Consider the following 27611-nt stretch of genomic DNA (forward strand, 5'->3'; position numbering starts at 1 on the left):
ACATATGGACTGTTCAGTGCTACATGAGGGCTATCTGCACTAGCTGTCCCTAACTTAGCAGTGAAAGACTAGAGGGAAGGCAGCTAGTTATCACCACCCACCTCTAAATCTGGACTATTCATTTACCAATGAATAGTGGGATTGACCCTCACATTATAACTCCCTCACAGCTGAAAGGGCAAGCATGTTTGGTGGCACGGGGAATTGAACCCGCAACCCTCAGATTGCGAGTTAAGCACCCTAACCACCTGGCCCCGCTATGAACTTCATAAAAATGCAGAAATTATCAGATTTGTTGCAAATATTATTATCAGAAATGTTCAAGAATTCAGCAACTCTGTAGAGCATACACAGTTTTTTTTTACGTTTGGTGGCTGTAAATTAAAAAGAACCTTTACTGTATAATTTCAACAACAAAGTAGTGAGAACTGACCTACTTAGTCCAACGGACTTCACGAAAATAATGTTTAAAGTTAAGGAATTAATGTTCCTTAATAATTAGTAGATGTTATTTTTTTAATATATTCAGGTTCCAGAGGTTATATTGTATTTGCTTTTTGGTAAATGTTTAGGGCAACATCCAGTAACCAAACAAAAAACAACATCACCAGAAACCACAATAATAATAACCAGACATCAATCATACTTTAAAAATCTAAATGAGGTTTTTTAAAATTCAAACACCAATGTTTAAGTGTTATGTAACAAATGAAGAATGTCATTCAACAGTTTTTGTGCAAAGTTTCTGAAAAACAACCAAAATGATTATATAAACATTTTTTGTATAATTCATAAACAAGAGAAAACATTGTTCTAATAGGTTACTTGTTCAAAATAGTTTTTCACTTGACTTGTTCTTAGGAAATGTACCATAGTTTCAGGAGGAAAACAGAAAAACAGCTTCTTGACAACAATCAAAGAAGATTTTTAATTTTTTTCACACAAATTTAGAAATGTTTTTAAATACACATGAAAAATTTTGAGCAAAAGTGTTGCATGTCTTAGAATCTCTTACAATAAGAATATTGTACCTCTTTTCCAATTTTCTGCTGAAGTTTACTCAATTCAAACTCTTTCTTTAACAGCGACAGAGCTAGAAGAAGACGTTTTGGTACCTGAGATAAAAAACTTAATTTATTTAACAAATTTCCATATAAAAATAAAGTTAATCATGTTGTTTTTATCAAATGCTTATAATTAAGTAATGTGTTTTTCAAGTGAATATCATTTTTACTGACCTACAAACACAATTCTTTTTAAAAAACAAAATTGCTCAGGAATGAAAGATTAGAAAGCATTTACTAGAAAAATTCAAAATTAACATACTTTTTTCTATATACACAAAGCACTTTATATCATATTATTTCTTTATAAGTCACAGAAGAATGATTTTTGAAAAACCCGAAACTGACAATTAAGAAAGTGGTTCAAGTAGATGGACTTTTTCCATATTCCTATAATAATTTTTTGTATAATTTTTATATAGCATAATGAATTATTTGAACATATGTGTGGGATTGTTAGGCTTAGCGTTTTTTGTATATATGGCAAGGCTACTAAGGATATCTCTCACAATTCCTACTTTTCAACTGACGACCAGAAGAAAGGCCGGCAAGTCCACAACACCCTATCCACACCAATAAATTGACTTATATTTTGCACCCATAATTTAAAGTGCAAGAAATATTTTATTGCATGAACTTGAACCTGACTTGCTGAATCTAAAATTCTGAGCTCTACCACAAGGCCAACCTTCAACCAGGAGGTTGTTTTCATAAAACAATGTCAATAAAATATAAGATTGCAGAGAAATACATTAGCTAAGTAATAAGATGTACTGGAATTTTGAGTAAATACAGGTGAAAGTCACCTACATTACAAGTTGCTGAATAATAAGATAATCTGCACTTATAGTTGTCATGGGAATATAAAGGCTAAAGAAACAGCTATGATATGTTACTGCCTTAGAAAATATTAACTAATGGAAATGTTATAAAAATTACTGGTTGCTAAATGTAACAACATGATCTTGGATTAACAGTAAAAAAGAATTTATTGACAGTTTCATTTTTTCCTGGAAATAGTTACAACTATTTAATGCAACAAATGCATACTTAAAACTGACAAGCTAATTCAACAATAAAAAATAATAATTTATTTTACTTATAAGACCTTATAATTAAGAAAGAATGTAATTAAAGAAGAATGTAATAATATGTCAACCATACTATCTATATCTGCTACATCCAGAACTGATGAGGCCTTGTTTCCGATATCAGGGCTCATCAGACTGGTTGGAATATGACAGACATAGTAGTAGTTGAGACCTATTTATGTCATTAATTGCTTGAATGACAACTATTTTTGTGTGATCAAGTTGGTGAACTGCAATTTTTATAAATTGTATTTTAGTAATTACTTATCAGAATTATTTTTATTAATATAAAATTATTTATTTCATTTGAAATAACTTTTCTCATCATTCAGAAAAACTGCCAAATATGTAACTTCTTACATTTGTTTCTTCTAACACTTGTTGCAATTCTTGAGGTTCAGCTCCCGTTAAAGCTGCACCTATATCACACAACATTTATTAAACACAAGATTACCAAGTTCTTATAAAGGTAAAATTGATAAAAAACATTTTTACTAATAATCTTGTAATACTTAGAACCTTAGATTATTTCATACTGCTAACAAACTTTCTATGCAGAGTAATAATGGCTGGAGACGGCTTAAATGGGTAATGAAGAAAAACTTTAATACAAGTTTAACATGCATCAAGCACTAGTAATGAGTAATATACCTTCTTAATTAGGAGGAAAATCAATCATCATAAAAAAACACACAATAATAGTATTAACCTATGATATTATCATTTGAAATCTGGTACTATACGAGATAATATTATTTCAAATTTTGAGCTTGTTAGTACTAGCTGTCAGTATGAGAAAGTTAAAAAGAATACTTTGTTATCTGATAATAACACACTGTTTACAGTTGCAATAATGTCAATTAATATATGCAAACAATAACATTATTAGCCTTAATCACAAAATATAATATTTTGTTGATAAACAGAATTTGCAATATAAGTCTAAGATTACTCACTTTTAATTACTCATATGCAATTTAATGATTGAAAAACAAAGTCCTTCAAGGCAAATGCTGATTAGAAATATTGAGCTCATACTAAAATCTACATCCTATTTGGAAAATATGTTTGTCATTACTTGTTATACAATACTGATATATAATAATCATGACATTTTGTACAATAAAATAGAAAGCTACAATTAACAATATCACCCCGGGTATACTTTACTAAGCATGACACAAGGTTTTAGTGTCTTACATTCACAATTTTATTAAACTACTTTTTTGTTTATGTTATACCAATTAGTATAGCATAAAATCTTAGATAATAATCCATATTTTAATAGTATATAAGTTTTAAGTTCTTAATTCTATAGGGCAATATTTAAAAAAACAACTAAATTTCCCCTAGTGTGACACATTTTCTTCAGGTATCTATTATTCTCTATTTTATCCACCATCCCTACAGTAACACGAAATTAAAATCGTCATTGCTCAGACAAACCATAATTTTTATAGCCTTCAATTTTGTTTGGTTAAATCTTTTCTGAAACTACATACTTTTAGGAGCCTTTTTATCAAAGTTCAAACAATTTCACCCACTAGTTTTATTTTTGTAATGAAGTGTAATGAGAGCAACATTACTTTCTCTCTGATAGCGAATCTGAGGACCATAGGGTTAAATTAAGTAAGTTTCCAAAACTATTTATCAAAGGTATATACAAAATCTTGGCTATCTTGTTTATACCTATCACATGAAGAGTGACTAAGAGAGATTTACAGGAATTAAAAAGTGTATAGTTGTTACAGTTAAAGCAAAAGGGTTTAGTTCAATTTAGTATACAATCATTCAATTTCATTACTTCTTTTGCACTTTATTCATACTATACTTTATGAATCTGTAACAAACATTAATTTGACATTTATAGCTAAACGAGGTTTTTAACTATTATGAAAATAAACTTTTAACTCATATGTATTTTCACAAATATTGTGTGTTTGTTTTAGCACAAAGCCACATTGGGCTATCTGCTGTGTCTACCATAGGGAACTGAACCTTGGACTATGGCATTGTAAGTCCATAAATATACCGCTGACCCACCAAAGGACATTCACAAACACATAAAATATCACTACTTACATTTTAATAAATGTGAAGAAACTACTCAAGCATTATTTTGCAATAAAAAGTGTAGAGATGCATAGATAGATAGATAAATAGAAGTTGCACTAAGCAAACTTTTCCAACTATTCCTATAAAGTTCCATTGAATGATGTTCCTTGTTACTATGCTGATATGACCTGATATAGCTCTAATAAAACTGTAACTCTAAAATGTTGTAAAGATCCTGTTCTCTATTGCATGTTAACACATTAAATGCATCATATCTATACTTTAAGTAACCTTGTTCCAGAGAACAAAACAATACTGAATTTGGAATGTAACTCAAGTGTTAAACTAGCAGAATAAGCTATTACTTGAAAATATTCAAAACTAATAAAACAATACAATGAAATAAACACTGTGCTTTAACCCTTTAACAATGGCTACACTTTTTAACTTTTAATAAAAAGCCAAGGTTTTCATCTATCAAATGATGTAGTATATTACATTGTTTTCAGTAAACAGAATTGTAAATTTCTCTTTCAGTTTAAGTTTGATTCCCAAGGAAAACACATTGATGAGCTTATTTTAATGGCTCTTTTCACACAGTTAGGAAGACAAATAAATTATGATAGTTATGGGACACTGTCTGTTTTTTGCATGTTATTATTCTATGTTCTTTGGTGCATTATTTAATTAAATAAAAATTATTTAGTGCATTACAACCATTAGTATAAAAAAGTAGGGATAAATGTCATCAGAATAAGACATAAAAAGTAAAAGACCTGGGTAAGTACTTTATTTCTTGTTTTTCACACTTATTCTTTATTTATTATTATAAAAGTAACTAAAATGAAAAAAAAAATAATGAATCTCTTTAGGTTACTTAAGATTAGATAAGTAAAATAAATAATAATATTATAAAAATATTTCATGAGACATACATACAAGGAGCTCATGGGTAATGTAATTCAATGGTGTAACATGAGCTCCACATTCCCCAAGTGATTTACAACTTATAATGGCATGAATAGTGGTAGTTAGACGTGGTTCAAAAGACAATAAAATGATAAAATTTAAGTATAAATAGATGTATACTGTTATGTGTTTAAAATTACTTAGGACAAACAAATGTAGTTTCATGTTACAATTTGAAGTTATACTAGAAAGAAAAAAGGGTAATCTAGATTTATTTTGATTTTATTTGGTGGTTACAAGGTCGGTCAAATTGACCAACCCTGTATAGAGTTAGGGAAGAGAAAATAACAGATAAAATATAAAGTTTTACTGAAAACAAACTTTTGAAATGTATTTAGAGATTATGCAAATTAAATTTGAGATTTTTCAAATTTTTAATCTTAACATGAAAAAAAAACTTGATACATTCACAAACAAATCTTTTTTTTAGTTTATTAAAAATACTTCACTAAAAATATGATTTTTCGTAAGTGAAAGACATAATGTTTACTGAAAGTACCAAATTTTGTGAAGATATACATACTATATTAAAAGTTAGTAGCATCAAAACTATAAAGACTTTAAAGGAGTACAAAGAGGTCACGTGGTCAGTCAAATTGACTGAGCCCATGTTGAGAGAGTCATATACCTTTCTGCACATGTCACAAAGCGTTAATGCGTTAGATTCAAAATTTAATTAAACCAATTTACTGTCAATGTATTTTAATGAAATAAGCATTATCAAATATATTATAATATAAAGTTTTATACTGTCCAAGTTATTATTCCTTTATTTCGAAAGAAACCTCTGAAATGAACAAAACTTCAGTTTTGTATCACATGATTCACATGCAGTTGAAATTTCTTAGATTTGGTTACTTATGTTTCTGTTCAATTTTGTCTCAGTACCTTTACAACAGTCTAGACAAGTTGAAGTGTAAACATTAGTATCCTTTTACGATGGCTAACATTCCAAGAAAGAGCTTAATTCTTTCTCCTTTATTGTAGATGCCATGCCCACATTGCAAAAGTAACCTGTTGGTAAGCAACAGTCTTTTTTTAGACTTGAATGGCATTGTTATAACCAATAGAAATAGCAGACTTCTCATTTATCTCTCCAGGTATAGAAAGAAACGTAGATGATAAATTATTTTTCAAACGACAAGTGAACTGCCTCTAAGTCCATTGTTGAGATCAGTGTCCCTAATGCTTGACAATTTTTTCTCAACTTATACATATTAGTCTGATAGACAGTTAAATTGCATTTAGGTTTTACTTTTATATTTTAGTTGATTATATATTATTTGTTTAGAAATTCATATTTGAAAGGTTTAATGGTTATTTAAGCTTTTCTACTTGTTGCCTCGCTTGTAAAGGAGTATAAAAATAGCAGAGTTCAAACATCTTGCCAGAGGCTAAAGCATCTCTGCTGATCATAACGTTATATGGCATGTGGGAACCAGTTGATGTTTTAACATAAATAATAAAAGATAAAGAATTGGAAAGGAAAGTAAAACATTAAAAATAAACTATAAATGAAAGTGTAAAAACATGAAATTATGCATATGATCCAAATAAGATAATATTTTAATATTATTCAATGAAGAGATAAAAAGTAAGTACATATCTACATTTCTTTGCACAGTATGTTGATGATAATAGCTAGAGTTAGTGATATAGTAAAGAAAATGGAAAATAAAATATAAACATTTACCTCAAAAACTTTTGATATACATTTACAAGGTTCTAGAGATTATGCAACCAAAATGTGAAAACTGTAAAATACCAAATAGTATTTTTATACTAAATAAGAAAATAACCTTGCAGGTGAACTATTCAGAGTCCATGTGCAAATAACTACATTAAATAAAAACTTTTGATTAGTAGTAGAAAAAAAAATAAAAATTAAATATCTTATTTTCCTGAAACTACATACTTTTAGGAAGGTCCTTGTCAAATTTCAAACAATTTCATCCATTAGTTTTATTTTGGGAATGAAATATAATGATAGCAACATTTGGTCTTACAAATTGTAGGATCTGGTAGTCATAGGGATAAAGTAAGCAAATAAGAAGTCAGTTGAAGACATAATTTATTTATCTACTATATAATTTATTCAAAGATAAAAATTTTATAATACATTGTTTGTGTCCTCTTTGCAAGGTTCCCTAAGAGCTTTTTTATTAATCAGGAAAATTATAACGTGTACTATTTATTGTTACACATAAAATATGTAGTGCTGGAGAAAACCTTGAAAGGTTTGCACATAAAATTTACTGGACTAAGAAAATAAGATTATGATTTTTATATTTTACAACCTACCTAGATCAGACAAGTACACAGGATTATCTACAACACGTTGCCCTGCTTGTATCATCTGTTGAATGGACTCTCGATACAGAGAATTCAATGCAATTATATCCCTAATGGTTTTAACTATTTCTTGGGTTAAAGCCTAAAATTATGAAAAATACAGAGCATACACAAATTAGATTCTATTATAAGCATTATCTTGAACAAAAATAAATATACAGATATGCTACAACTTACAAATAGTTTTTGTTTCAATAAATATCAGTTACAAATAACTCAATGTAAAGACTTAACCTGTGATTTGTGCACTTTACTTGAAAACATTTCAAGATTGATAAAGTTTCACATATAAAAAACAACTACTCAACAAAATGCATCTGCTGATGACCTTTTAAATTCCTACATTCTTCTTATTTTGTAAAATGGTTGTGATCAAAATCACATAAGACCAAATTTCTGCTTTTCTTTTACTTTTCCATTTCAGATTTGAAATCAAGGGTTTACTGAATTGAAAGCTTTTCACTTATCAGTTTTTTATAATTTCTTGCAAAAAAACTTAAAAATTCCACATATTTTGACATAGAAAATAATGTTATACATCTATTCATAGGTTTTTAGTGTTAAAAACTCCAAATATTATATTTGTAAAACCAGTAAATATGCTATTTTTAAGACGGTAGCTTCCTATACTCTCAGAGGCTATCATTTTTTACATTAAAATTGATCTAGCTGTCTGGTACTGAACACAGCAAAGCATACTGAATGTCATTTGTGACAACTAGTGGTACTTTGAAGTGTTGTGCATTGTAGCTGTTCAGTTAAGCTTTAAGTCCAACAATCACAGATGGAAATAGTGTATTAATGGAGGACCAGGATTAAGCAGTCTGACTGATCTGAAAATGATATTAGTTTTGTCCAGTAACGAACTATCTGTAAGTATGAATAATGAATATTTTGTTACCACAAAATCAGGAACCCAATTCACTATTCTCTTTGTTGATCAAACTCCAGAGCAAGAGATCAAATCAACCAAAGTCACTGGCATCATTGAAAATGAAGTAGCGATAAATAGGTTCTTCTTGATTGCACACAAGCTCATCCACATTGTCATTGAGTTTCATGACAGCTACGACAAGCATCCACCATCATCATCATAAAACAAGAGGGAATCCTCAATAACCATGGCACTTGAACTTCTTTTAGGCAAGATTAGAGTAAATGAATCTATGAGACCGGTATTTTCCTTTTTATTAGCTATATTTTTTGTGTGCTAGTAATACCAAGCGTGGGACATGCACATACCTGATTCAATTTTATTACTCATCAAAATCAGCCTACCCTCAAATTGGAATTATTTTAGGCACGATTAGAATAAATTAATCTATGAGACCTTGGGCATGGTCAAATACATCAACTGAAAAGGTTTGCCCTCCTGAGTCCAAAACTGTAATTAGATCTCAAATCAGTCAAGAGATGATGGAGCTATGAGCTAAAAGTTTGTACTTGACAAAAAAGAAAAACAAAAACTCAGAGACATTCTATGAGCCACTATGCTATGGTTAAAATGCACTATCAGTTCATAGGATTAATAGCTATGAGAATATTCATAAATGCCAAAAATATCAAGTGTAGCATTCTCAAACACTATGGTGTAAATTCCTTGATTTCAAAGACAGGGTTTATGAACTGTGTTTCATCTACAGTAGTTCCCAAAGAAGCAAAAATGGACATTATTTTCTGCAATGGCAAGAATCAGGTTGAATTTTTAGTTTGTTTGATGTTGAATGGTGACTGACATGGTAGAAAAGACAATCTCAGATCTAATCAAGAAGATAAAGCTGAAGATGTTCAGCAAATGGCAAAAGAAGACCACATGCAAAGTTGGTAAGAAGAGGATAGGCAGTTCCTGGCAAGGATTTTTTATGGCCCAAAAAACATGTCCTAAATTTATAGTTATTCTCAGAGAAACAATTAAAAAGTACTAGTTTTAAGTCAATTAAAGACAAGATTGTTCTTTGATGGTCTGCTTCTTATACCAACAGAAAGGAGTTCCATTAATAGTGTGATTGAGAAGAATTGGTCTGGAAGCATGGAAAAAGTTTAACAAAATTCTCTGCTGGCCTTGAGCAGAAACAAGGTATGTATCAGTGACACGATGACATTCCTCAAGCCATGAAAAGGGGCTGGAGATGGCAACATGCCATGACATTGCAGAGCTTTTGTTCTATATATTACAAAGAAGTTGGTTGGATAACAAGAAGGCAGAGTAACCTTTGACAGGTACTGTGAAATCTCTCAAAGCATACACGTGAAGCAAAGGAGCAGTGGGCCATGTCAAATTTATCTTCAGTGACTTAATGAACATTAAACTTTATTCTCACACATTGATAGTAAAGCCCAACTCAAAGAATACCTAGGAAAAGTTTTGCTTCATAAGTTTTCAAAGAGTGACAAGAGTTTAACTGTTAACTATGAGACATAAACAAACACTAACAAATCCAACCTGTTCTATCCTGATACTATTGAAAACAAGTAAGAAAGCAGACATGCTGATTCTGCTCTGTATGGTTAATGCAGCTCAGATGAGAAGGTCTGTGACATTGACATACTCTTTCCTGATATTAACATTCTCATCCTTCTGATGGATCTCTTCCCAAACAACCATATCCAGGGTGAACTTCCCTTCATCACAGGCCAAGAGAAAACTCACAATCAGTTAAATAAAGTTGAGAGATGCTAGGCAAATGGTATCAAGTAAAGCAGAAGAATATTTTGCCTTCATGCTTTCTCTAAAGCTGACTGGAAAGTTCTTCAACATTTCTAATAAGAAACGTATAATGTCATATCCAAGTTTTGAAGCCAAAAATGAGATCATAGGCATCTTTAAGAAATTTGGGGAAGATCTGATCACAACTATAACTTGAAAATGCTGGAAAGATTTATCTGTGAAGTAGACGCCAACAGAAGAAAAATCTGGAAGATGTATGAGTTAAGATGGGAAATTTTTAAGACCAAAATTTTAGAAGGTTAAAAGTTACCACAAACTTGGAGCACTGAAACTCTACATTAAAAGAACAAATATTAACCAAGTCAATCTTTTTTATTGAAACAGGGTGGGAAAAAACAGCAGAACAGACAATTGTTCAAATAAAATGTTTGGAATTACCAGCTCTACAAGGTCCTTTTACAGAATTCTGAAAGAATGGTAATAACAGACTATGATAATTCCAACCAAACTGACAAAGAAAAAATCAAATAGATACACTGAATAGGAAAAAATCTTTGCATTTTAATGATAATGTAAAGATTTCAATGATAAACAATACTGATTAAAAATATTAAATGGTCATCAATCATAGTAGTTATTTATCTTCTCTTCACCCTGCCCTTGATGTAGGTAAGGGGCTAAACTTAAAATTTCAGGTTTTGGCTTTTGTGGAGTTCTTCTCAAAACAGAACAGCCTTTGTAGGACATATGGTCCTTCAGGGCTGTGGGGGATCTAAAATTCCAATGTTTAGAATTAGATGTTATCAGAGAAAACCCACTTTCACTGATCAGGTGCCAAAAAGTCTATTTGACCAGTGTCCGAGTTTTGAAAGATTTTAACAACATGAGAAATTTTAGTACCATAGTAGTATGGGAAGGAAGGAGAGATACGGAATGATATTAGCAGGGTTTGAAGTTGCCATGGGATTCTCATCTGGAATGGCTGATGGCTGAAAGGATGTTTGCTTAGAGAAGGTTCAGAATTTATGGCTAGATTGGGTGTATCCTCGTCATCACTGGAGGTAGGACGACAGAAAAAAGAGCAGCTGGTTTGAGTATGAGTGTCATTGGTGTGTCTAAAAAGCCAGGATGGGTCAATGAAGGTTCTTCTGGGAGGTGTATGTGGGTTGGGAAAAAAAAACGTCATTGGAGAAATCAGGTGTGAAAGGTAAATTAAGTTGAGAGGAATCTACAGACTGATGATCATCATTGGGCACTGGTGGAAGGGTTTGGGTTCCTTTTTTCCTTTTGTAAGGCTTTGGCTGTGTGGCAGAAATGAAGGCTATGGTCAAAGTTGTAGAGTCTTGGGTTTCAGTTTGTGTGATCTGATCTGAAATTAAGACTATTTTGGTGATTTGGGTCGACTTTCTGGTTGGCATGAAAGGATTAACCATGATTGATTTGTATGGCTGGTTACTGGTTGTGAAAGCAGGAATATACTGGCTGGGGTCGGAGGGGGTTTGTTTTAGATGAGTTTTTTCTGCTTTGAAGTGGAAACGGAGTCCTATACCCGATAGTGAAAATGTTATCAGCAATATTTTTGGATGATGTGATGATTTTAATGAACTGTGTCAGTGATCCTGTGGTTCTTGCATGAATTCTGTGGATGTTGTGGAGATTGGTTCTGTATTTTGTCTTGACTGAATGTCGAATTTCTTCGGGAGTGGTTGTAGGGTAAACTCTTCTTAGGAATATAGAAAAAAGACTACTAGAGTATTGAGGGGTAGTGCATGTGACTGGTGGAACAGAGTTCCATAGGCTGCATAAATAGGAAGATACCGCCTCTGCATAGGATATTGGTTTTCGTTGGGTCGGATGATGCTCCGGATTTCAATTCATCAATGATGGCAATGAGTTGTAGCAGCAAAACGTCGGTGGATGAGCAGTCAAGGATTACCCATGAAACCAGTAGAAGAATTAGCTGACTTTAGGAACATGGCTAAAGATATGTCTTGTTTACTTAGCTGTCAACGTAAGAAAGAACCCCCCAAAATCATATGAAATAGTGATAATATAGTAATTTTTTAGACACAACTGAATTTGTTGAAAGTGTGTGTGCACTTGCATCAGTCAAACACATTTATAGTATTTTGCTTTCCAAAGTTCTTAATTATAAGGTTTTAAAATAAATTACATTGAACTTTGACCTATGAGCTCCTTGGCTACCTTCAAAATGACAATAATATTGGTTTCAGAATCTTTAGTCCTCAAAACAGAATGAGAAAGTTATTCAACATCTGTATATCTCTCTGATTATGCACACACAAAAAATAACTAGTTTGAAAAATTCAACAAAGACAAATGGAATAAGCTCCTAAATTATTTAGGCAAAAGCAAATTAGTAATATGAATATATTCTGTTTTGTGTTGGAAATACTAACAGTATGAGATAAAACTTTCTGGTTGAGAATTTTTGAGTTAGAAAAGAGAACTTTAATCAGAAATTTTCATAGGATTAATTCAAAATTGATGCAGTTGAAAAAAATGTGAAATCTCTGAGCATATCATATTTTTCAAAAATTTTAGTGAACAAAAACAAATTAAATGCATCTTTATTTTGTAATATTTAATAATGGTAGAGGTAAAGAAAATTGAAACAGGAAAGAACAAATACTTTATTAGCTAATAAAAATATATATTCTAGCCATACCTTTACTTCTTCAGTCATTTCAAATTTTTCATGTACTACATTCTCAACTTCTGCAAATAAAACCTGAGACGATGCAACAACTTCATCATGTTTTACATCATCCTGGATGACTTCCTCTTCTACTCTATTATTTTGGCGTCTTGGTCTTCTTCGTTTCTTCTTTTGTTTTTCTTCTTCAGTTTCTTTATAGAAAAATTCCAGTTTTAACATTAAACACTGAAAAGAAACTGCAGCTATTAAGGTAATCAGAAAGACTATAGCAATTCTTTAATATTTGTATGAGAAACTCATAAAGAAAAGAAACAAATTAAATTGTGACGTATGGCTAATTTTTACCTCTTTTAGGTTATAAAGCTTGAATTGGATTTTTTTTTTTCTTTCTCAGAGTTATCTTTAATAGAAACTTTGCATTATCAAGCAGATTTTGCAATATATTTCTATGATCATCACTATTTTGTAATAATTATGCATTAAAATTGTTAAAATCTCAATAATATATATCTTAATTTAATGCCTATTTATTTTCTTGTATACATACCTTCAAAAAGCTGCTTTAGAATACGTACTCTGGAATAAAAACAAAATTTTTTTTAAAGTTAAATAACTAACAGAATAACTGCTTGAATAAAATTACATCGACAATATAAAACATTACCAGCACACACACAAAATATATATGAAAATGGGAAAATATTTTGCAGATTTCTTTGGAACTAGTCAAAGAGACAAGAATATTAAAAGTTACTGTTATAAACTTTAAAAAGCCTGGATACAAATCATTTTAGTAGAATTACTTTTTAGTTAAGTGAATCTATTTTGTATTGTTAAACAAGGTAGTTGGTACTGACAATACCAGAAGGCCTTACAGTTTTAAAAAACTTTAAGGACAAAACATAATTAAAATATTGTATAGGAAGAATTAGAACATCACAGATATTCATTGATGTAACAATCTAAATATTACTGCTGTGATGAATGATAACAAATAAGTAATTGATATTTGGGTAGAACTGGAAAAATATTGAAAACACAAAAATCATTAGTGATCTTCAAAATACACTTTTTGAAAGGGTTTGAGGATATAGAGATCTCTTTGCAATTTTAAAAAATTAAACTGTTTCATTATTCCTTTATTTTATTATGAATGTCAAACATTACAAAATTCCAAATAGTTTCTGTGGTAAGACAAATGTCCTTTTTTGTAGTAAGGTTATCCAAATATCTTCTGTAAACTCCCAAAAATATAATATCTTATTTGGTGGATCAGTCAGAAAACATTTAAATGGCAAAAAATTACCCATTTGTACTATATGGAGAATAGACTAAGAGTTCATAAAGTTTCATCAAAACTTAAAGGCAATATTAATTTTCAATAGTCTGTTCTGTTGTACATTTATAAAAGGCATTTTCAATTTATAAGCAGGTAGAATTTTTTAAATTTGTATTAAGTAAAAAATGTGGTAATGAGAAGAATGATACAGTAATATTTTCAACAAATATTATATTACCCTTTCTTTTCTCAGTTTTTATTTTCTATAATTATAATTATATTTTTAAAAATTTGCAAACTCTCGTTACGTTTTCAGAATCAATTTGTTCATATGTTTTTCTGTAACATGATTTATAAGTATCTTCTGATCAACATGTATGTGTACAAAACACACGTGTATGCATATAAAAATCTGCTAGGGTTCCTACACTTCAAAATAAAAATGTCTCTAGAAGTGTCCAGAAACAGAAGAGGAAAAACTCCAAGATATTTCCAGAAAATTCTTAGATAAAATGTAGTGCCCTGGTTACACAGTAAACTACAGAATCAAAGTTTATGAAACACTGTACATACAAGCAGATTTTTGTGGAGGATAATACTGTCTTTATAATGATCTCAAAAGGTTAACAAACATTACATGCTTTGTACAATTGTAACATTTCGTTGGAATTAGACTGGATATACTATATTTAGAAATCTTAATCTATCACTCCTCCCCATACAACTTTCATTTGAAACTTAAATGTATATTCTTATTGTGTAATTTATAATCTGACAACTAGTGGAAGCTGTATATTTACACAGCATATATATACAATAAAGAAATGGAAGACATGAGACAAACAAATAAAGTAGCCCTCTATTACTTTAAAAATCACCTAAATGTATGTTTCTTGTTATTAGTCATTTTTATGTCAAACAACTTCGATAATTTTTTAAAATTCAAAATCACACTAAAAAAGTAAGCCATGAACAATCATTGATTTATTTATTCATAGATTCTGTGCTTTTATTCTTACTTGATGCATTTTAAGTATGCATGTTTCCACACATACACAAATCTGTAATTTATTATATCTTATCTCATTCTTACATATATTGGTATATATGAATTTCTAATTACAAAACCAATTTTACAAAAGATTTACATATATATAAAACAGAGAGTTTTATGAGTTTAGAATAGGTATTATCACATTTTGCTGAATTTACTGACTTCCAGTAAAACTGTCTGTTTTGATTTTTTGCTTACCTTCTGTATGCCATGACAATCATGCGTAGCTTATCTCCTAGATCTTGCAGTTCATGTATCTGTACAAATGTTCCTACATGGTACAGGTCAGATAAGTTTTCAACAACTTCTGCTTCATTACTGAAAATAAGAATACAGTTTGTAGTATTTGTTATGAAAACACATGAACAAGAAATGTCATAAAAATGCAATGGTAAACTTTTTAAATCACAAGATTTCTTCTAAAAAAATAATTTAATGAGTTTGGCATATTAAGTACTTAATTCATTAGCTTTAAGTACTATAAAAATATATCCACCAGGTTTTGTTCATGACTATACAATAAAATACATATTTAATTATTTCTCCAGAAAAATAAAATATTCATAGCTTAGATTTTATTGGATTATTTCTGTTATGTTATTCCAATGAAAGCATTAGCTTTACAGCTATCATGGAAAAAAAGAAAGAATTGTATTAATAAAAATCAAACACACATGACCCACAAAAATACATTAATGTTACAGTTCAATAATGTACCTAACCTATTTTTATATTACATATACTATCCTTTGAGTAGTGGAATTACAGAAATCCTGAGGAAGGTTATCCTAAGAAATAAATTTTTTGAGCACTTATTCTTATTTCTACTAATTTTACAGTTGTTTATATATTTCTCTCAGGTTACATTGACAATTTTAAACAAATTTTATTCTTTCTTTTAATTTGTACTCTGTTGGAATCTCAGGAGTAAACAATAAGTACTTTTTAAATTATTACAGAAACAATTATTTTCTGCTCTCTTGCATTTCAACATATTTTCATGAGGGTAAGAAAATAATTTTATAATTTATTCATTTTTTTTTCCATTTTTAGAATACATTCATTAGTTTCTTTTGTTACAACACTGACTATATCTTAAAACCTTAACAATAAATTTCAGCCATAACTTATCAGCCTTGTTTTGTACAATCCTTACATAATGTAACTATGGGTTGTGCAGTGTATGCAACTGTTTCTATAGTTGGACTTATTTTTTTCTGCATCATAGTGATATAAGGTATTTTAGCAGAACCTTGTACTGAATCACATTCTTGTGATTAATTAGGGAACTGATATATAGAGAATATATTTTTGAAGGTTTATTTGTAAGCAATATCTCAATCTTACAGATATTGGTAAATATGCATTTTTAATTACAAAATGAGTTTTTTCTTAGGATGTTTACAGAGGAGTTTCAGAGTTTAAAACAGATATAAGCACATTTTGTTGAATTCATGGACTTCCAGTAAAATTGGCTATTTAGGTTTTTTTTAATTCTAATATTGATCAATTTAATACTAATACTGTGATGACAATTTTTTATTGTATTATGGTAAAAAATACATTTAATGCATTTTATAGAACTGTCATAGAACTATATTGATATTTATATCTTTAAATTTAAAATGTCACACTAAATTATACAAATACACTCAATAATCAGATTTGTTTAGATTTTTCATATGATTGTGTATTGAGTGATTACTTAAAACAAGGATTTTAAATTTTTTTGCTTTAATCTTTGTTCTGCCAACTATCAATAGTGCAAGCTAATAATGCCAATGTTCTCTGTTATCATAACATACCAACATAAATGATGTTGAATTTAAAATTAATATCAGTGGTTGTTTCACCATTTTTGTTTTGCAGTTTTGAGTATTAATTAAAATAAATAAAATTACTTTCTAATTTTTCAAAATCTGTTGATTTTTTGTCATGATTGAACTTGTATTGCATATAATATCATCAAAATGCTGTGTCCAAATAACTAAGGTTTCTTTGTTTTTCAATGTTAATAAGTATTAGCCCTACTTAGACTGTATGGGAAAGAATATTGCCATAGTGTGACTAACGAACATACACCCACACGTTAAGTTATGAATGTTCTTGACACAATACAGAGCATGCATCAATTTTCTAGGAGTTACACCTTTCACTGACTTATTGCACGTGCAACAGGAGAATGTACACGGGCTCTTCTTTCCTACTATAATCCATTATTCATAGCATCAGTTGTGACAGAAATTGGAAAATCACATATCTTCCAGTTGTGGGTAGGTGGGTGAGAATGTGTTTCAGAGGCAAGTACCTGTTTGAAATTCACTTTAATTTTAAAAAGGTAAAATCCAATTCACATAGACTGACCCTTAAAATATTAAAAGCTAGAGTACCCACATTGAGATGGAGCATTTTAAGAATCACAAGTTTACCAAAAGTTGGTCTCTCAGACAGGAAGATAACAATCTAGACCACAACAAATGAATGAAGTGATCAGGTAGAGTTTGAATAAAATCCAGAACCAAAGTAGTATGGGTTATGGAAAATCAAGTGAACATGACCAACTTCATAACAGACTAGAACTAAATAAGGATACTCCAAAAACAAGAATTTGTCTCTGCAGGGTGTCACATTACCCAAGACAACCTTTAACCCTCTCACAGCGGGCATCGTTTTCTGTGCATGTCATGATGTTTTGTGAAGTAGATTCAAAATTTAATTAAACTACTTTCTTGTCATGGTATGCCAATAAATACAGTATAAAAACATAGCTAATAATCTATATTTTAATAGTATATAAGTTTTAAGTTCTTATTTCTATAAGGCAATATTTAAACAAATCTAGAATTTTCCCCAGTGCTAAAATTGTGACATTTGCTCTCTAGGCACCTCCTCTTCTCTAGTTTATTTACCACACTTTTAAGCACAAAATTTAATGTAAATTACATATTATAATATCGTCATTGCTCAGGCAAAGCATAATTTTCATAGCCTTCAACCTATTTCGATACATAGCCATGAAATTGCCAACCAGAAATCTCTTGCCATGCCCACCTGTCACATCCTCTCTTTTAGAAATTGCCAATAGTTCTCTCTGATGTTCAATGCTGTAGTATTTATAACCAATAGAAAGTCAAGGTTTTCATCTATCAAATGATGTAGTATATTACATTGTTTTCAGTAAATAAAATTGCAAATTTCTCTTTCAGTTTAAGTTTGATTTCCAAGGAAAACACATTGATGAGCTTATTTTAACAGCTCTTGTCACACAGTTAGGAAGCAGAAAAAATTATGATAATTATGGGATATTGTCTGCTTTTTGCAAGTTATTATTCTGTGTTCTTTGGTGCATTGATTAATTATATAAAAAAATTATTTAGTGCAGTACTACCATTAATATAAATAAGTAAGGTTAAGTGTCATTGACAGTCAACAGACAAAAAAAAAAAAAAGACTTGGGCAAGTAATTTTTTTGTTTTTCATGTGTATTCTTTAGTTATTATACTAAAAGTAACTAAAATATAAAAATAGCAAACTTTTTATGTTAGTTAAGGTTAGATTCGATGAAATATATAATAATAAAATTTTTTCACAGGGTATGCTCACGTAATATGAGCTGCACATTCCCCAAGTAATTTACAACATATAACAACCAGAACAGTAGTTAGACAGGGTTCAAAGGAGAAAAAACCAATAAAATATAAGTATAAATACATGTATACTGTTATGAGTTTAAAACTATTTAGTATTAACAAATGTAGTTTTATATTACAATCTGAAGTCATTCTAGAAAGAAAAAAAAGGGTAATTTAGATTTATTTAAATATTTTTTGGTGGTTATAAGGTCAGTCAAATTGACCGGCCTCGTATAAAGTTAGGGTAGAGAAAATAACAGATAAAATATAAAGTTTTACTAAAGAAAAAAAAACCTGAAATTTATTTAGAAGATTTTAGAGGTTACGCAAATAAAATTTGAGATTATTGAGACGCAGAAAAGTATTTTTAATCTTAAAGTGGAAATCACTTGACACTCGGACTAGTGTATAGAAATACTATATATACTTATATATATATATTTCATAAACAAATCCGATTTCTTGTGTACAAAAGACTTGTAATGTTTACTAAAAGTTTTATCAAATTTTGTGAACATATACAAAGTGTATTATAAGTTATAGTATGATAACTACAAGGAGTATAAAAGTGGTTACGAGTTTGGTTGATTTGATCAACTTTGTTGTGAGATGGTTAAAAAAAGAAGATAAAGGAGGTGTTTGTAAATCCTTGTTGATTGATTTTCCATTCAATGCTGAGACCTCAGACTGCTAAGTCCGTCAAGATGACGTCTTTAGTAAAAATACATTATTAAAAAATCTGGTTTGTTATTTACAAAGCTTGCCAAATTCCATGAAAATACACTTAGTACATCCAGGGTTATATTATGCACAGTTTCATTGTTACAAGGTAAGTCCAAATAACCGAGCCTGTATGCAGAGGGTTAAACAGACCAGTCTTCTTCAGGTATACATCCAAGAATTCTTTCCTTAACTGAGAATATTACCCTAAATTGTATAAAAAACAAAATAGTTATACAACAGGTTATTAGAGCTGATCTATTAGTGATATTTACTAATTGAATAAATGATGGTTCCAATTAATTGATTACAATTGATTAATCAATCAGTACAGTATTCCTCAAATAATGGTGTGTAAAACGAAATATGGAGGCAGGTGTTGACAAACAGTTGCCAACCCTCTAAGACAGCAGTCCAAGATTAGTGACAGTAACAAATAGCATTATCAGCTTTGTCATAACAAAGATAGGTGAGCAAGTTTAGTGAGAATTGTAATCAAACCAGAGATCCTTGTCTGAGAAATGCAATAAACAAAATGAGCACTGAAATGACTGCTGATGAGCTGCCTCACTTCAAGGTTCCAAAGTACAAGAAACTCCCCCAAAATCCTCTTCACTAAGGAGATTGGTGCAACACAGAGGTTCCCGAGATAATATGAGGGAGGTGAAGTCAAGAAAATAAGGCATTCTGGATAAGTAAATCCTCAAAACAAAGAAAACCAAGTTAAATGGGACACAATGGAAGATAAATCAAACTCAAGGTGGAGAACAACTACATGCAAATTCCTCGGTAATGCTATCGGGGTTGAGAGTAAAGATATTTGAAAGAAGGTGAAGTGCAGACAGATAGCAAAGAGGGTGAGCAAAAGACAAAAACAAGTAGGTTGAGGGCAAGAGAAAGAGATAAAGAAGTGGAAATAGGTGATCCCCAAGATGGAGGAAGAGATTTAAAAAAGAAGGATCTTGACCATATGCTATGGAAAATGCATCTTGAGGCCTGAGAGGATGTGGGAGCTGAGAGAACAAATTGGCATGAACATAAATATCAGGAGAGGGGAGGAGGGAAGAGCAGATAGCTATAAGAAGGAAGCTCATGCAGTAAGGTAGTCCGAGATTCAGCAAAAACAACTGGAGCAAGAAAAAGAATATAATGTACCTGTGTAATCAAAGCAGCAAAGGACAAAGGTGGAATTACCTGATCCAAGTTGGAAGAGAGGTAAAAAGCAGGTGGTGGAAACATTTAGTCAAAATCATCTGCAGATGGGACAGGTTCAGTTGAAGCAACAGAAGCAGGTCATTGAGTATGTCAGGTTTCAGATGAAAAAAAGTAGAATGTAAACAACCACCAGATGCATAACAGCAGTAACATAACTGATCATCAGAGTGCTTCCCATCCTTACTGTAGTAGTAGTAGTAGTAGCAGACAAATCTTTGTTTTGGAGGGCCAGGATTTCGGGAGTTGTCAGAAGGTGGATATGCAACTCAATAATCCAGACGATCAAAAAAACTATTTTCTTGTTTTTTTTATATTCCTTAATTTATAGGAAACCTTTTTTGTGTGTGTAGATATATATATGTTGGACTTAAGTATAAGCAAGAGACAATAAGACAAATAGTTTTGTAACTAAAAGTTAAAGTAAGAAGTATAAAAACAAAAAAAAAACTTCTGAACAAAGCACTGCTGAAGAAATGAATGAGTCTTTTTTTAAGGAATGAATGTTCATATAGTCTACTATGCATGTAGCTGTAGCTCTCCTATTACTGGAGAGCTATAGTCTAATTCTGACTGCATCATATACTGGTGCAGCACATGTTAACATGTGCAGGAGTGGGAGTTTAGCTTAAGGCTTGGCACACATGCAAAAATATTTCTGGTAGTGGTATGAGGTAATAGTTATCAGTTCTGTTGAGCATGGACAGCATTTTTTGCAAATGATTTTCCAAAAGTTATATAAAAGTTTAATTGGTAGTTAGATCAAACTGAACTTATTTACCCATCCATAAAATATGATCCAGGATATTACTACACTTGAATACATTAATCTTTTGGCTGTTTCTTTCATCCAGGAGATAAAAAAAAAAACATTCAAAGAAAATATTAAAAATTAAATATTAAAAGATATTGAAAAATACAAGCACATATATTCATCTAAAACGTTAAGACAATTACCAACAAAGATTAGAATAAATATTTAGATTTACTGAACACTAGGATAACAGATTTTGAAACAAAAATTTGCATATTCCTCACTATAAGCAATTTGAACAAGAATTAAATTTTATGACACCCAAACAGGACTGATTTTGAATCATACAAACATTCCTTGCTAGATAAAAATAATTAGTATCAAAGATTAGAATAAAAATTTAATTTTGCATAAGACACTCCTATTACATCTTGGAACACCACAAACACAGTCTTACTAAACAAAAAAATTATTTCAGAGATCACAATAAAAGATTCATGAAACCCAAACCTCTCATCCTTTTTCATAAACACACCAGCATATGGTTGATTTAGCCTCACTTTTCTTCTAATGATTTCCATCAAATCTGGGTTGGAAACCTTTTACAGAAAAAAAAAATATTTTCACCAATAAGATAAGGAATATAAATGAGTAAGTACAGAGAAAAGCTTCTGTATCGAACACATGTAAAATAAGACCCTTCCATCCTTCTAATAGTTCAAAACTTCCTACATATACCTGACTCAAAAGCTTTTCTTAGCCCTTTTAAGTTATTGACCTACATTAGTGAGCGATTTATGAACACCTTAAATAAAAATCCACGTGTAAATGAAGCACTGTTTAAAAAGTAAAATTTTTTGTTGTTATATTCTGAATTGCACTGTTGATGAATTAAAGTTAAAATTTTTGTTACCTGAAAATGTATTTCTGATAGATATTTACCTACATACACAGAGTAGCTTGCCACTAGCCTTGGGCTAACTCCCACCTACAAATCATGCGTATAATGTGAATAGTGCAATTTCATGAATGATTACATCATCACATAATGATAGCCTTCCACCAATAGGATGGTGAAACAACCACCTTGCACAGTAATTCCCCATAAGCATGAGACAAGAAGAAAGTGCACCAGAAGTGCATGAGTGGGAAGGTGTATGGAGGTAAGTATCTATCAGAAAACTATTTTCAGGTAAGGATAATAACACAAAATAGCTAGAATCCCACACTGAAATGGTGAAGGGGGTCAATGAAAACATTAAAGCTAGATGAGCTCCCTCCCTTCAGAAAGTGTTCAAAGGGAAAGCCTAAAGAGTTGTGACATCCAATGGCAAGGGTTCTATAGGGGCACACCTGTGGGAAACTGCATCTTGTTTATACCAGTCTACTCTTTGCTGGAAAGTGAATTGAGAGAAAGACAAAAGAGCCAAGTGTCACAAGGATGGGTGGGATTAGATCATGGCCAACTGAGCACCTGCACACAAGTGGCAGGTCAAGATATATAGTGTAGTTAGAGCATATCTAGACTGTATGGTGTGTACCTCATCTTGAAGTTATGGATGAGAGACCTGGAGAAGTGCCCAGATCTCCATCGGATGCCTGCAAGAAATATCTTTTACTAGAGAAGGTTCAATGGGTGACCACAAAACCCTACTTTCAAGGAAGTGGGCAGAAAATTTCCTGGTGCTGGGTTTTTCCATGATAGTTTATGGAATGGTATTGTCTGGACTGAACAAGTGAGTAATTTCAATGCCATGAGGATACCTCTAGTGGCCTTGCAGAACACCGCATCTCAACAATGGGCCCTGGAAGAGCCAGCATGAAAGGGATGAGAACTTTACATTACCCCTGGCCCAATGCAGATTTTAGGAAATAAGAATAGCCGGGGAGGTAACACTAGCCACCTAGCAGGATTCTAGAAAAGGGAAAATGGCACTGAAAAAGAAAGTGTACTTACCCTTCTCAAAGATGGTATGTAGTTTTATTGAAGAACAGTAAGTGGAGGGAGTCAAAATTCTTCAGGTGGAGAAACAGCCATACAATGAAGATAATGAGAGATTAATGTGTGTAGATTCATCCACATGCCAGCCTGAGGGATATCATCCAAGGGCCATTAAAAATGATACACAATAGAGTGAGACAGTCAATGAATATGATGCAAAGAAACATGGATGAAACAAGAGAGTATGGGAACAGGCCAGAGAAAGAGGAGGGCCTGGATGCCAATTGATAAAGCAGGATTATGCCAGGGAAAGAGGTGCCATGAAAAGGATCTGGCAAGGAGTGTAGCATATCAAAGCAAGGACACGAGAGAGGATAGGCATAAAGAAAAAAGGTGAGACCAGTTATGGCTGAGAGTACCAAGTGCCAGGGCCAAAGGATGAGGAACTGGTGACCTGAAGAGGGGAAATCTGGTGTGGAGAGTGGTGAAAACATTGATGAGAAGCATTCCCAAGTGTGCAAGCCCAACAAAAAAATTGAGGATGGAGAGACCATTCCCTTTCTGGCCAGAAAAGGTGATCTGCCACCAAGTTTAGAACCCCTGGCACATAACAAGCTGTGAGATAAACCCAATGGGAATAAGCATGAAAACAAAGAATCCTGGAACAGGTATCCCTCATGGTTGATATAAAAAAACAACTGTGGAAATGTTGGAGTGGATCATGACCAACCAGTCCACAAGAAGAGGGAGGAAATGGGAAAATGCCCATTGGACAGCAAGAAGTTCAAGGATGTTGACATGCAGCAGATGCTTCTCTGGAGTTCACACAGTCAAAGTCATGTATTCATTCAGAGATGCTCCTCTTCAGCTTGACAGAGAGAGGCGTTTGTAAATAGAGGGAGATACAGATAAGGGTGGCAAGGAGAAGCCACCAGACAAATCCTCAAAAAAAGGAGATGGGAGATGCACACTTAAGGACAACGGATCCCGAGAAAGGTTCCACTGTTCTTGCAATTTCAACTGGATTGACTGGTTGTTTGGCATTATTTTGGCATAAAGCAACATGACCATCTGCACCAATTTCAATTAGAAGAGGCACATGTGTGTGTGTGTGGCCTGAATGTATTAGTATAAGGGAAGCCACTGTTCCCAAAAGCAAAACAACCTTGCAGAAGTTACCATCATTTAGAATTCATAATGGGAAAGCAGAAAAAAATATTATTTTGTATTTCCTTAGTTATAAAAGAAACCAGAGAAACTTAAAATTTAAGTTTTTAAACTATTGCAAATCTCACGTAATTAATTAATAATCTAACAACATACCTGTTCTAGACAAGGAAGATAGTGAAGCTATTTTGAATGCTAGTGATTAAAGGTAGTTAATGTGCAAGGAGGATGTGTCATTCTCCTATTGGTGGATGGTTATGTCATCAAGCACTAGTGCAGTTCATGTTAAACACATGATTATTAGGTGGGAGTTATCTCAAGACTAGTGGCATACAAGTCTCAAATGCAGATGCATGAAGGATCAAGCTATTTATGTGCAGAGATGAGGTATCATTTCAGAATACATATGCTTACAATACGTGAAATACAAATAAGTAAGCAATAAATGCAATAAGGGCTGTGACTTCACAATCCTGAGTCTCTTAGTGCAATTCATTTAGCTAGTGTCACATTAAACTTATGCTTTCTAAGAGTGTTGAATTGAACAGCTTTTTAAATTCCCTCTACTACACAGTTATAAAAGCATGTAAGTCATGAAAATTTTGGCTTTGAAAATATATCATTAGTATTGAATAATATCAGTAAAGCAAGAAAGGTTATGATACCAGCAGGACAAAAAAGAGGAGGCTACACCATGACTAGCTACCAGTTGCACACCATAGATAGTAAAGAAAGTTAACTTGTCACCAGCAGTAACTCAATAATACTCAATATTCCACTACAGCTAATTGAAGAATCTCACTCTGAACTGTAAACAAAAAATTTCACACACATATTTGGGGCTACAAAAGTGACACAAGAACTATGTCCATACGCTTTTCCCAAAACACATATTCAAATGGAAGGTAAAGTGTTGAAAGCTGTATCAGAGCTATCTGACATGAAACAAAAATATGTTATCATATTGTACAAATAGTACATGCCTGCAAATTGTTTGAGAATGTTATGATCAATCTGTCAGTGGTACAATGTTTCAAAAGTTTTCCTGTGATTTGTGGTGTTTGCAGTTTATCAATACAAAAAAGGTGTCAAAGAACACTGAAATATATGTAGAATCTTTTTAGGGCAAGTCCCTGTTTTAATAGCTATTTATTGTGTAATTATTTTTAACATTGTACTCCTTTTAATTGTATCTATAGAAAGATATGCAGCAGAGGTCATGAAAAATTTCATAGTTAATTCAACTTAATATCATATAATGCTAACATCACTCTAAGCTGGAAACTTGTCTGATCAGGAGTAAATATTAAATACTGACATCATTACAGCGTGTATGTATTTTGTTAATGTGTAAAGTGTACATCTTACATGACATTAAAAACTGAGTCTTAAATATCGTTAGGGTAAAACAGGGATGACCATCTTTTCTCAAACTGGTTTGAGATACTATTCTGGCTCCTGGTATTTATTGTTAGTCACAAAGTACAATACATATTTGGCAACACCAGAGCTAAGTATAACATTTGTTACTTCCTTCAATGAATTTATGTTTTCAGTGTATTTCCTATTACTTGTTAGTTTAAGAAGTTCTTTATTTATATATAAGCAATTTTCTTCATGGTGGTAAATTTGTATGAATAGAGAGAACTAATCTTTTAAGTCCAACTTTAAAATAAAGCCCCTCATATCTAAATCTTTGTTAAAAAAACCAAAACATTGAAACTGTACATAAATCACTGAAGAAGCCATTCCACATCCTTATAAAGTAGAAAAAAAAAAGGTCAGTCATACAACAAGTCTCCATATGATCTTCCAAAGCATTACCCCTTATAGATACATCAAATGATCAAACCAATCTGTGCTATCTTACAAGAAATATGCATTTGAACTAATATTCTTGATACTAAAAGAAAGGGAGACTTTCAATACAAGATAAAAGGTGAGGTAATAAATAAACAGCTTTAAAATGATTAAGCAAAAATAAACCCCACATCAAAACTATGGTAAAACTGCATAGCCTTTGAACCTTTGTCTATCCATGTATACATGCTTTACCAAATATCTAACACCATCAATGTACCAACCTCAATGATTTTAATAAATCGTGGAAAAACTGGATTTCGACTTATAGCAATAATAGGAACCTGTGGCCACACTTCAGGAACTGTCATAGCTGCCAATGCTCCACCTTGTGGAGATGAACCATAAGGTTGAACTACATGTGGCATTTCCCCAATAACTGTTGAACTTGTGTCTGAAGTGCTAGTATCATTATTTTGCTTTTCTTCAACAGCTTCTGAATCATCCTTCTTTTCATCATTTCCATTACTAGATGGTTTGTTATCATCATCATCGTCAGTCTTTTTACAGTAATTTCTCAGTGATTGTTTTAAAATCATTCCATTACATGTTGCCAATAAACTTGAAGATGTTAACCAATTTGTGTTTTGTTGGAAATTCAGAGATTTTTTAGCACTTCTGGCTGTTACAGCTTTGGCGTCATGTTCTCCAGGAACATTATCGCACTTCTGCTTACATTTATTATTTTCTAATTTTCTAAAATAGCTTTTTTCAAAAGCAAAACTATTAACATAACCATGTAGTTGTCTGACGCAATACATTCCAGAGTTTCTATCAGTTTTAAGCCTAATAGTAATAATATCATAAGGCTTTTTCGTTACGTACTTTCTGCTCTTAACGGTAGAACTAAATATTTTGTCATTATTACAAGTCCTAAGTATTCTTCCTGATGAGCATGATTTATAAAATGTTTTTAATGACATAGGTTTAATCATATTCTTAGTAACATTTGTTATCCAAAACTGTTCTGATAATAAACCACGGATGTTTATCGCCAAACTGAGCGCCGCCATCTTTCAAAGAATCACGCGATGTTATGTAGAAACGATATTTTACGTTACTATATATATATATATATATATATATATATATATATAAGTAAAACGAAAAAA

General features: G+C 31.6%; 1 protein-coding gene across 1 annotated transcript in view; it reads right to left on the reverse strand.

The window, feature by feature from the left end:
- LOC106471332 (lon protease homolog, mitochondrial-like) overlaps positions 1 to 27519 on the reverse strand; it is a 54546-nt gene extending 27027 nt beyond the window's left edge. The window contains exons 1-8 of the mRNA XM_013931934.2: positions 26724 to 27519; positions 22041 to 22129; positions 15411 to 15530; positions 13427 to 13455; positions 12889 to 13070; positions 7481 to 7613; positions 2516 to 2574; positions 1032 to 1115 (exon numbers count right to left, since the gene is read on the reverse strand). Coding sequence (XP_013787388.1) covers positions 1032 to 1115; positions 2516 to 2574; positions 7481 to 7613; positions 12889 to 13070; positions 13427 to 13455; positions 15411 to 15530; positions 22041 to 22129; positions 26724 to 27512 — 1485 coding nt within the window. The 5' untranslated portion in view covers positions 27513 to 27519. The remainder of the gene's footprint in view (positions 1 to 1031; positions 1116 to 2515; positions 2575 to 7480; positions 7614 to 12888; positions 13071 to 13426; positions 13456 to 15410; positions 15531 to 22040; positions 22130 to 26723) is intronic.
- Between the last annotated feature and the right edge of the window lie 92 nt (positions 27520 to 27611).

This window comes from Limulus polyphemus, unplaced genomic scaffold (assembly GCF_000517525.1).
Source record: "Limulus polyphemus unplaced genomic scaffold, Limulus_polyphemus-2.1.2 Scaffold111, whole genome shotgun sequence".
Taxonomy (NCBI): Eukaryota; Metazoa; Arthropoda; class Merostomata; order Xiphosura; family Limulidae; genus Limulus; species Limulus polyphemus.